This window comes from Pristiophorus japonicus, chromosome 14, assembly GCF_044704955.1.
Source record: "Pristiophorus japonicus isolate sPriJap1 chromosome 14, sPriJap1.hap1, whole genome shotgun sequence".
Lineage (NCBI taxonomy): Eukaryota > Metazoa > Chordata > Chondrichthyes > Pristiophoridae > Pristiophorus > Pristiophorus japonicus.
In genome coordinates this window covers 28,342,916-28,354,940 of record NC_091990.1, presented here as the reverse complement: position 1 = coordinate 28,354,940, position 12,025 = coordinate 28,342,916, and the positions used below count along the sequence as shown (strand labels likewise).

Here is a 12,025-nt window from a genome sequence, read left to right as displayed (position 1 = left end):
TTATCAGGAAGGCTTTGAGAAACACTTGATGTTGCTTTTGTCTGGCATTAGGTGATCGTAGCCCAAGCCAAACTTGCACAATGCATGCAATGCAGGAATGGGGCCAACAATGGGGGAGGTGAGTACAACAGAACAGAGGTAATGCTTGGTGGCATTTAAAAAATAAATTACAATTGGCTTTACTTGTTGATTTTCTAGGATCATTTGCTCGGCACCATTTGCAGTCGCCTCTTACTTTCTCCTGTGGTATGTCCCAGATGGAAATATATCTGAGGTTGGAAAAATCTTTTGGTACATGATCTTCTACTGCTTGTTTCAAACACTGCAAACAGTGAGTACTTAACCAGGGAGGCTGCCTTTATTGCACTTAGTGATCCAATGACACATTGGATAGAAAATCCAATTTTGTATTAATTATTTCCAGGCCTCTCTGCTACCAGGCCTGGATAAGATTTGTCTTAACTAAAAAATATGCTGTTAAAAGTGTCTCGACTTTCATCCAACCGGTAATGGTCACTCAACACACAGTGAGTGGTGAGTATTCACTTTGGGGGTGGGGGAGGGGATTGGCTTGAGTCTGTTTTTCAGGGCCCAAAATTTGACTCTGAAATTGATCCAGTCTAATCGAGCATTTCTGGAGCAGAGTTATTCCATAACCAACGCCAGAAATACTTGGAGTTAATTCAACAGCATTAACCTGCTGTAACATCATTTTTCTGTAAACATCCTTTCTCACCTGCTTGCCTTGGCTGATCACATGTTACCTTTGGGCTGGTGCCGTGTGTTTTGGGGGAAAATTACACTTCTCTTGATGGAAATACACGAGGCTCTGTGCTTCCAATGTGCGAATGTTTCCTATTATTCCAATGTCCTTAAGTTGCAAGGTCCAGCATAGATTTTTCAGGTGGTGAAGAAGCCGTGTTCTCCAGAAATGGATCTGTTTCCATGGGCTCGTTGCACTGCTATGACTTGCGGCATCCACTGATAGGGGAAACTAAAACTAGGGGGCATTGCCTCGGAATAAGAGGCTCCCCATTTAAAATTGAGATGAGGAGGAATTTCTTCTCTCAGAGGGTTGTAAATCTGTGGAATTCTCTGCCCTAGAGAGCTGTGGAGGCCGGGTCATTGAATATATTTTAGGCGAAGAAGGACAGACTTTTGGGGAATAAGGGGTTATGGGGAGCCGGCAGGGAAGTGGAGCTGAGTCCATGATCAGATCAGCCATGATCTTATTCAATGGTGGAGCAGGCTCGAGGGGTCAAATGGCCTACTCCTATTTCTTATGTTCATCCCCTTTGGTAAATGCAAAGTGAGCGCCCATTTCTGCATTCGTCATTTTCGTTCATCTTCCTTTTCTCCAGCCCCTCTGAAATCGAGGGCACATTCTCCACGCAGGATCGAAGTTGTGCATTTAATACGATACTTTGCTGATAGCTGGAACTAGCTGAGCAGCCTGCAATTTCCATCACACTGCTGTGCCAAACCTAGTGTATACATAGACGTGTGCTATTGCTGAGTGTGGACAGTTATCCCAATTAGGAAGGGCCACAGAGTGCAGCACCAGCAGAATCATGAAATGTAAGGCAATATATCTGGCAGGCAGAAGTTCTTGTCATTTAAAATAAATCAATATCAGGCCTGACTAGGTCTCATGCGGTTCTCCTTGTTGAGACTCGCAGCACAATACCTTGCCTCAGTTTATATGATCTTTTGACAATACTATAGTGTAATAAGCCTGTATTAAACGTTTTATAGTTGCAATGTTCTGCGCTGTATTTTTTTAATCACTGTCGCTCACCTTTAATTTGCATTTTAGCTTTTTCCCTTCCCGTGTTGCAGATGCTGTAATGTAACTTCAGAATCACAAAGATGAAAAGCTTTTTTAAAAAAATGACTGTTTGCAAATAAAATGTTCTATTTTTTTCTTAAAGTGTTTCCACGTACCTTACTCTGCACTTACAATGTTCATAAGCACAGACCAAAAGGAAAGAGATTCTGCAACAGCTTATCGTGAGTAAGCCTTTTCCATTTTATGAATGGGTTTTGAACACCTGATTTTTAGCTTGTCTGACCAGAGGCGTATTAATTAGAGCAGCTGTTTTATTGCAGCTATTAGAGTCCACTACTTTCATTATTTTTTAAAGTTTGAGTGGCTGCATTTGCTGATTTAAAAACTACAAAACATTTAACTGAGAAAGTAAAATTAGAGAAACTAAAGTTGGCAGAATACTTCCAGGTGTGTTTTGATTTTTATGAATAAACTTGATATTTTTTTAATAATTGGTTTGTTCCCACAGTTCTCCGATGGTTTGAATTCTGCTGTTTTAACTGCACATGACTTTCTACTTCCACTACTTGCAGAATGTGTAGTCAGATAGCCAAGTGACGAAAGATGGAACACTAGTGCCTAGTCTTTAGTTACTTAGAAGCCTTTATTACATTACACACTGTGCACCCCCAAGATCAGCTTACAACCTTCCCCAGCCTACTCCCATATATACATGAGCAAGAGAGCAGCTTTTCTTCCTCCTCCTCTCACAGGGTCGTGGGTTCACTCTCACTGTAGTTGTAGCCCCCTGCTAGTGGGGGGTCACATTCCAAAATAAATTTTTTTCCAGTGCCCCCTTTTTTTTTTTGAGGGCCCCAATACAAATTATACAAGTGCCCCCTGGCTAAAAGTGGGGGGGGGGGGGCACTAAAACTGGTAAATTAAACAAATTAAACTTTAGACATAAAATCAAATTAAAATTTGGTTCATGAGCAAGAGAGTCCCCAATTAATTCCCACCACCTGAATACAATTAACACCCAATCGCTCTACGCCACTTGAATACAATTCATGTGGAGCTGATTTAACAACCAATCGACTTGATTATTTTATTTTCTGTGGTTTTTTATGCCTTGAATTCTTAACGCTGAGTGTCTGCTATGCTAAAATATAATTCTGGATTGTAAAGCAAACGAGGGATATCTGTGATTTGAACAGAAAAACCTTGATATTTTTGATGACGTGCACTTGGATTGTTCCAGACTGACAGTGGTCCTCCGATACCCCTAGGTCACTTTTTCATATTGGCTACAGGGACTTGAAAGAAAGAAAGACTTGAATTTATATAGCGCCTTTCACGACCACCAGATGTCTCAAAGTGCTTTATAGCCAATGAAGTACTTTTGGAGTGCAGTCACTGTTGTAATGTGGGAAACGCAGCAACCAACTTGCGCACAGCAAACTCCCAGAAACAGCAATGTGATGATGACCAGATAATCTGTTTTTAGTGATGTTGATTGAGGGATAAATTCTGGCCAGGACACTTGAGGGAATTTTGAGCTGGTAGCCAGTCAGTTGCTCTATTTCTAGGTATTGAAGGTGAGTTCCAGTAAAGGTAGTGATTTGTCCACCTTCTGTTGCAGGAATGACTGTGGAGGTGCTGGGAACAGTACTAGGAACAGCAATACAAGGCCAGATTGTAGGTGGGGCTGATGCTCCATGCATTCATGAAAATGGAATTAACACTTCAATATCCACAATTGATGTCAACAGTACCCAGTACAACCCCAACAGTTCCATCACCCAACTGGTATGTATTCATGTCTCCAATTTTTAAAGTATGGCAAAACCCAATTTCACATTTAGAAATTGGGGGTGAAGTTTGGCGACACAGTGTATTGGAACACAGGTTTTCAAACGGAGTAGAATCTAGCAGCCCCTGCAGTCATCAGAGTTTGGTGAAATACTCGTATGATCTTTCCGTTGTTGAGCACCAACAAATTGTGTTTGCTGTCTGATGGTACAGTTTTCCTCCGAATAGCTAATACTTGCTTTCCAGAAGTGAGTGTATTAATATTTGTAGGAGATGCTCCCGAACAGAGAAACTTGAAACCCACTCTGATAGAATCTGCCCCATTGGGAAGCTACATCTATCCAGAGCACATCTGACATGACATTACTCAAACATTGGCTTGGCCCCCATTGTAGTGAGGGTGGGGGGGGTATGGTGTATGTGAGCCTCGAAGCAGGCAGAGAACCCATGGCGGCCCGACTAATTATCCATAAAATTGTCCGGTAACCCGATCAGATCCACTACCTGACCAACAGGTGGGAGTGGAAATTCCGCAGCAGGAGACCAGAGGTCCCCAGCAGTTAGATGGGCGGAGGGGCTCTGGACATGATCAGGGGGCGTGGGGAGGATGGAGGAGCCAGTGACAAGGGAGGCCCAAGGCCTCTTCTGGCCTATGGTCCCCCTCCCGGCAGATCCCAACTAACCGGGAAGCCGTCACAGCTCTTCCGCTCAGGCCTCCAACTAAAATGACAGATCAGATCCCAGTGAAGTAATTGGGCTCAGATATGCCTATTTAAACACGACCTGCGATCTTTCTGTAGTTCTCCCCTCGCCTGCTCGAAAGCACAGGTTAACAGTGGGACATGATGGGCAGGAAGCAAGGTCAGAGGGTAAGTTTCTGTCCTCATTGTAACTGTCCAATGGCTGGTTTCCACCAGGTGGTGGGGGGGGAGGGGGGCCGAGTTAAAGTCGGGATCGATGTGTCTCAGCTATGTTCTCCAAAGGCCATTCCACACTGAGTATTGCATTTCTACATGTATAAAATAGCAATTAATCATTTGCGAGTTTATACTGCTTTTCTGAGGTACCATGGATGACCAGTGCTGCCTTTTCTCTTTGTACAGAAAAGTGCATACATGATGGCAGCGGGGGTTATTGGTGGAGTGTATATTCTCTGCACCATCATTTTGTTTGCTGGAGTCCAGGAAAGAGAGGGTAAGTACAGTCTGTGTTTAAACATGCTAATATAATAGACAGTCAGGCTACATTCGAGAAAATACGAGTAGATTTTAATATTTATGATTCCAAAGTGAAATGGTACTACATTCAATAGCAAGTACTTTACACTCCAGATTCATGTATAAATCTCACCTGTCACTGTGCCATTTTATAAATGGTTACTAGTTAACAACAGGTTTGCAAGTCATCCAACCTTTCCTTGTAAAAGCTTCCAGGAATAGTTCAGTGAGACCAATATTATGTCATTTTCAAAAATAATAGTCTTCCAAAGAAAATTCAAAGCTTTTTCCTTCCTTCAGGGGGGGAGGAACTTAACACAATCACAATCACTAAGGAGGTGATATTCAGTAAGATAATGGGACTAAAGGCGGATCTATCCCCTGGACCTGATGGTTTGCATCCGAGGGTCTTAAGAGAAGTAGCGGCAGGGATTGTGGATGCATTGGTTGTAATTTACCAAAATTCTCTGGATTCTGGGGAGGTCCCAGCAAATTGGAAAACTGCAAATGTAACACTCCTATTTAAAAAAGGAGGCAGACAGAAAGCAGGAAACTATAGACCAGTTGCCTAACATCTATGATTGGGAAGATGTTGCAGTCCATTATTAAAGAAGCAGTAGCAGAACATTTGGAAAAGCAAAATTCGGTCAGGCAGAGTCAGCATGGATTTATGAAGGGGAAGTCATGTTTGACACATTTATTAAAATTCTTTGAGGATGTAACGAACAGGGTGGATAAAGGGGAACTAGTGGATGTATTTGGACTTCCGTAAGACATTTGACAAGGTGCCACATAAAAGGTTACTGCACAAGATAAAAGATCACGGAGTTGGGGGTAATATATTAGCAAGGATAGAGGATTGGCTAATGAACAGAAAACAGAGAGTAGGGATAAATGGTTCATTCTCGGGTTGGCAATCAATAACCAGTGGGATGCCGCAGGGATCAGTGCTGGGACCCCAACTATTTACAATCTATATTAACGACTCGGAGGAAGGGACTGAGTGTAACGTAGCCAAGTTTGCCGACGATACAAAGATGGGAGGAAAAGCAATGTGTGAGGAGGACACACAAAATCTGCAAAAGGACATAGACAGGCTAAGTGAGTGGGCAAAAATTTGGCAGATGGAGTATAATGTTGGAAAGTGTGATGTCATGCACTTTGGCAGAAAAAAATCAAAGAACAAGTTATTATTTAAATGGAGAAAGATTGCAAAGTGCTGCAGTACAGCGGGACCTGGGGGTACTTGTGCATGAAACACAAAAGGTTAGTATGCAGGTACAGCAAGTGTTCAAGAAGGCCAATGGAATCTTGATCTTTATTGCAAAGGGATAGAGTATAAAAGCAGGGAAGTCTTGCTACAGTTGTACAGAGTATTGGTGAGGCCACACCTGGAATACTGCGTGCAGTTTTGGTTTCCATATTTATGAAGGGATAAACTTGCTTTGGAGGCAGTTCAGAGAAGGTTTACAAGGTTGATTCCAGAGATGAGGGGGTTGACTTATGAGGAAAGGTTGAGTAGGTTGGGCCTCTACTCATTGGAATTCAGAAGAATGAGAGGTGATCTTATCAAAACGTATAAGATTATGAGGGGGCAAGGTGGATGTAGAGAGGATGTTTTCACTGATGGGGGTGACTAGAACTAGGGGGCATAATCTTAGAATAAGGGGCCGCCCATTTAAAACTTGAGATGAGGAGGAATTTCTCTGAGGGTTGTGGATCTGTGGAATTTGCTGCCTCAGAGAACTGTGGAAGCTGGGATATTGACTAAATTTAAGACAGAAATAGACAGTTTCTTAAACAATAAGGGGTTATGGGGAGCGGGCAGGGAAGTGGACCTGAGTCCATGATCGGATCAGCCATAATCGTATTAAATGGCGGAGCAGGCTTGAGGGGCCGTATGGCCTACTCCTGCTCCTATTTCTTATGTTCTTTCCCTCCCTCCCTTCCTTCCTTCCTTTCCCTCCTTCCCTGGTTCCTTCCTTTCTTTCTCCCTTTCACCTTTCTCACTCCAAGGTCTCTCTTTCCTCCCCCGTCTGTTCGCTCCCAAGCGGCAGTGCTTTCTGCTTTGCATTTGATTCAAATCGGCAGCACCATCTCCACCCCAGCACCATCCAAATGTGATCAACTTTACAGCAGGTGTTAAAAATTGCACAGGAACTGTCCTGAAACATTGTCAGCATGTTTGGGTAAGTCTAGCAACACACAGCTACAAAAAATGTGCCAGGGTGCTTCACAGAGACACGTAGAGATGCCAAGCATTCGTACATTTAGTGGAACTGACTGGAGGCATCATCAAAGAATCAGTTTTAAAGAGGCGTTTGAATGTGGGGAGAGTGACAGCAAGTTGGAGCGTTTTAGGAAGTGAGTTCAAGTGTAGCACCGAAATAGTGGTGGAGCAGAAAGGGAAGGGGCAATGTAATAGAGGCCGGGGTTGGAAAGGCGGACTAGAACGTGGGGCTGGAGAAGGTTTTAGAGAGAGGGCACAGTGAGGCTTTAGAGAGATTTGTAAATGAGGTCAAGAATTTTGAATTCAATGCGTTGGGGCCAGGGGGCCAGACCATCCAGTTCTCATCATGTGCCTCGTGTTCTGCTCTTTCCCCATAGTCCTGCAAATTCCTCCCCTTCATGTATTTATCTAATTCATGAGTAATGCCATTTGTGACATTCAGAGTTAGAATGTTCCACAAGGTTGAAAGCGAGCACTTTAAAAAATAAACTCTCATTAGCTTGCATTCAGTAACCGTTCGGTTTCTTTACACAGGGCTGGGATGGGACAGTCGTTTTGAACTCTTTGGAAAAGTACATGAAGTCCTATATCCTCTCAAAACAAACACAAACTGTTCACCTTCTGATACTTGAGATGTATTTGATCAAGGGGACAAGAAAAGTTTCTTCTCACATGGCTCTCTTTAATTCCTCGCAGTTTTAAATTGGGCAACAGACTTTGACTATAATGGGAAATCACAAAGTAAATATTTTTTGTTAAATTAACAGCCTCCAGGTACAAAAGATTAAACAAATAGGCAATGATCTTGACTCCTTCAATAATATAAAGAAGGGGGAGAAAAGAGCAACATGCCCAAAGAGCCCGGTGCAACCTTGCATATCATTGACCCCATCCCGAGCAAAGCCGTCTCCTGTGAGTGGCCAACTCACATCTTCATTAAATCAATATTAAAATAGGTGGAGTTACAAATGTGTTCCTGCCAGCGTTGCAAAGGTTTCTTTGTTTAGGGCCAGTTTTCCGAGCCAGCAGTTAGGAGAACATTAATGCATTTAAGATTGGCTGGACAGGCATATAAAGGAGAAGAGAATCGAGGGTTACGCTGATAGATTTCGATGAGGAAAGACGGGAGGAGGCTCGAGTGGAGCATAAACGCCGGCATGGACTGGTTGGGCCGAACGTCCTGTTTCTGTGCCGTATATCCGATATAATCCCAGTAATTATGGCCCCTGTTTTCCTGCCCTCTAGTTTGCTCACAACCCCTCATGGCTGGTTTTCTCCCACTTACCTTAGCTGCTACTGTGCTTCTTCATCCAGCAGCAGGTGATGTAAATAGGATCAAAGATAGCTGTACGGGAGTGTGGATGAGGTATTGGTACCACAAGGTTCCACAAGATAGCCCATATGCCCATATTTGAAATAGGTTCAGCCTTGGGCAATTGCTGAATTTGTATCCGTAGTGAATTTTGATTCAGAAAGAGCAGTTATTGTGATCACCTCCAAGAGCGCTTGGGTTTTATTGCACTGGCCAAAGCAAGTATGTGTGTTTAATCAAGTATTTATTTGATCTTAATGAATGAAGGCCAAGTCCAATACTTTGTTCGCCCACAGTCGGTGTAGGTTATGGGTGCTGCCCTGTTATGTATGGCGTACTGTTATTTCAGTCTAAATTGTTAATGTAAAGGTATTCCCCCACACTCACTGCGTGGCTGATCTTTCCTGGGCTGCCGAGGCAGCACTGAGCAGGTAATGAAGTGCTTCCACTTCCCTTCAGTTATCCCAAACTGAGTGCAAAGAACTAAACATTAGGGAAGGTGACAAAATGTCGTCTTCATCTTCGGCAGTCCCTCAGAGTCGAGGATGACTTGCTTCCACATTAATATGAGTTCTCAGATAACCGATGAGTCCAATGCGGGACCTACAGTCTCTGTCACAGATGGGGCAGACAGTGGTTGGAGGGACTGGGGTGCCTGGGTTATCGTGTGCTCCTTCCTCAGTTTGCAGTTGGCTTCCACTTGCTCCCGGTGAAGAGACTCGAGGTGTTGGGCACCTTCCCGGCTGCTTCTCCTCCACTTTGAGCGGTCCTGGGCCAGGGATTCCCAGGTGTCGGTGGCACCTCACAACCAACCTGACGACTTGCAGTGAACCAGAAACACAGAGTGTCCACAGTGCCTGATCTGCCCTCAAGGCCTCCATAGTTAGCACCTGTGACAAAAAGAGGCACTGTCTTCATGAGGACGTGTTTGGAAAATGTTGTTTGGTGAGGGACAAGGTGGGGGTGGGGTGGTAGGGAGTTGAAAAACAACCAGGCACCGTTTTCACAACATGACACTGCCAGCAAGTGCTTTGATGCATTTCCACACAATGAACGTTATTGCGTTGTGTTTGGCAAACTGATCTAAGCATGTTTGTTCCTCCTGAGCTAGAACATCATATATAGATAATCTCATTATCTCTCGATCCTGGGACAGATAAATTGAGCATTCTGCCAAGGGTAGGGGGGAAACACGCAAGCAGACAAATAGCTAATTTCCTGATCTGCTAACCATTCAAGTTTTGAGATTCTTGTGATAAGGATCAGTACATAGCTGTAGAACTTGCTTTATACTTCATCTCATTAGGGAACTAATTTAAATGTCATCAGCCTCACTGTATTCCAAAATACCAAACCATTTTCACTGTATAGCGTTAATCCTCTTTTATGTCCCAATAGAGTGCCGTTAATATTGTAGAACTGGAGAAATGGTTTTCAAGATATAGTGCAGTCATTTCTGAGAGGGGTTGCATGAGGATAAAAGTGCAAGTGAGTTGTATTGGGATAGAAATTACAATCGGAACTGTTCATATGAATGTTTAACCCATATGCTAAATTATTCTGTGAACTATTTTAATATGGGTTAACCCCTGTTTTAAAATAGCACATTAGGAAAATTATACGGGAGTGCTTTCCTCGAAGCATTTGCGTGTGAATTGTCATTTCTAATGTTTATTTTTATGATGATTTTCCATTGGAAAATGACACATTTATTCTGTGACATGACTATAATTCAAAAGTATTTCATTGGCTATGAACCACTTTGGGACAACCTGACTATATAAAAGGTGCTATATAAATGCAAGTTCATTCTTTTTTGGTATATAGTAGCTTGTTTTTATTTGTTCATGGGATGCGGGCGTCGCTGGCAAGGCCAGCATTTATTGCCCATCCCTAATTGCCCTTGAGAAGGTGATGGTGAGCCGCCGCCTTGAACCGCTGCAGTCCGTGTGGTGAAGGTACTCCCACAGTGCTGTTAGGGAGGGAGTTCCAGGATTTTGACCCAACGACGATGAAGGCGATATACTTCCAAGTCAGGATGGTGTGTTTCTCCAACTTCCTCTTTACCCAAACCAACGGTTTCACTCTCCTATCACTTGTATCTATATATTGTTCCATTTGGGGGAGAGAGAAGAACTGAGCAGTTGTAAAGGGTTAATTTTCAACCCCTTTTGCCTGAGATCTATTTCTCCTCAGTTGCCATGTGAAATGATGGGCGCCCACCCCCCTTTCCTCAAAAAGGGAAGATAATTCATCAGCAAGTTAATGAATGTTGACTTTGCCGTCTTTCTTACCATTGGCTCAAATGATATCAACATAGGTGACCACATCCTGACGCTTTCCTGCTCATCAAAGAGCAATGCATCGTTCAGGAGACCTAAAAATCACAGAGAAAGTGTACCTTGCAAAAACAGGAAATTATTGCTGATGGAGAAAATGTGACTTTAATAGAATTGTGTCTTGTGTGTGCCCAAATGAAGGAAGCTGCTTTTATGGCATTATAGGCAACTCTGTCTAAAATATAAAGAACTATGTAAGCCTTCTTGCAGTGAATTCCTGGGCCTGGCTTAAATATCAAGTAAGAGGTATTAAGTAGGTATCTGACCTGAGTCTCTGTCAAACATTTAACATCCTGAATTGAAGATGGCATACACAAAGGACCTTTTTACTGGGGAACCTAAACGTACGTAAAAACTCAGAAGGGAGGTCGAGAGAAATTAATAGTATGGGGATCCGAGCACACTGCAGTAAAGCAAACCATCTATAATATTGCAGTAAGGCCTTAATAAGGTCGAGAATTTCACTGTACAACTGCTCTATCTCTGTATTCTCCTCCAGCCCCACAATCCTCTCCTCCCCCCCCCCCCCCCCGAGATATCTGCGCTCCTCTAATTCTGCCCTCTTGAGCATCCCTGATTATAATCACTCAGCCATTGGTGGCTGTGCCTTTTGCTGCCTAGGCCCCAAGCTCTGGAACTCCCTGTCTAAACCTCTCCGCCTAAACCTCTTTCCTCCTTCAAAACGCTCTTTAAAACCTACCTCTTTGATTAAGCTTTTGGTCACCTGTGCTAATTTCTACTTGTGCGACTTGGTGCCAAACTTTTCATCTTCTAATACTCCTGTGAAGCACCTTGGGACGTTTCACTATGTTAAAGGCGCTATATAAATACAAGTTGTTGTTGCTTTTAACTTCTTTTTAGTTTTAAGAATTTATTTCTGTCTCTAGAACCACGCAACAGAAAGGCCCAGAAATCGTACTCCTTTTGGAAAGGATTGAAACTTGTCATGAGCCATGGGCCTTATGTGAAGCTGATCATTGGCTTCCTGTTTACCTCACTGGCTTTTATGGTAAGAACAGTATTTCTGAACAGAATGTCTGCAAAAAATCCCAAATAGTTCTTGCTAAATGTGATCCTGTGTAATTTAGATGTTAAAACAGTCTCCGTGCTGGTTGAGGCACTTACGTGAAGTACGGGAGGGTTACTGGTGCAGTATTTGTGATGGAGAGATATGGAGTCTGAACATTCAGCTCTGTGCCAAACAGGATGCTGAGGTTGTAAACGATATATTTCCATCTGATACAGTGACCGGGAAATGAGATGGAGTCAGGAGAGGGTACAGCATTTATGACGGGGGGAGCCAAAGGTCATAGCACAAGCCTACCCAATGTTTAGCTGGAGGACATT

At 43.2% G+C, this 12,025-nt stretch overlaps 1 protein-coding gene across 3 annotated transcripts in view; it reads left to right on the top strand.

Moving 5' to 3' along the window:
* The window catches only part of mfsd2ab (MFSD2 lysolipid transporter A, lysophospholipid b), a 65,629-nt gene that overhangs the window by 39,308 nt on the left and 14,296 nt on the right, over positions 1 to 12,025 (top strand). For 2 of the 3 annotated variants that reach the window (XM_070899069.1, XM_070899068.1), the window contains exons 4-8: positions 199 to 331; positions 1,932 to 2,010; positions 3,411 to 3,577; positions 4,684 to 4,774; positions 11,566 to 11,687. In XM_070899069.1, coding sequence (XP_070755170.1) covers positions 199 to 331; positions 1,932 to 2,010; positions 3,411 to 3,577; positions 4,684 to 4,774; positions 11,566 to 11,687 — 592 coding nt within the window. The remainder of the gene's footprint in view (positions 1 to 198; positions 332 to 1,931; positions 2,011 to 3,410; positions 3,578 to 4,683; positions 4,775 to 11,565; positions 11,688 to 12,025) is intronic. The other variant, XM_070899070.1, reaches the window with a different exon arrangement.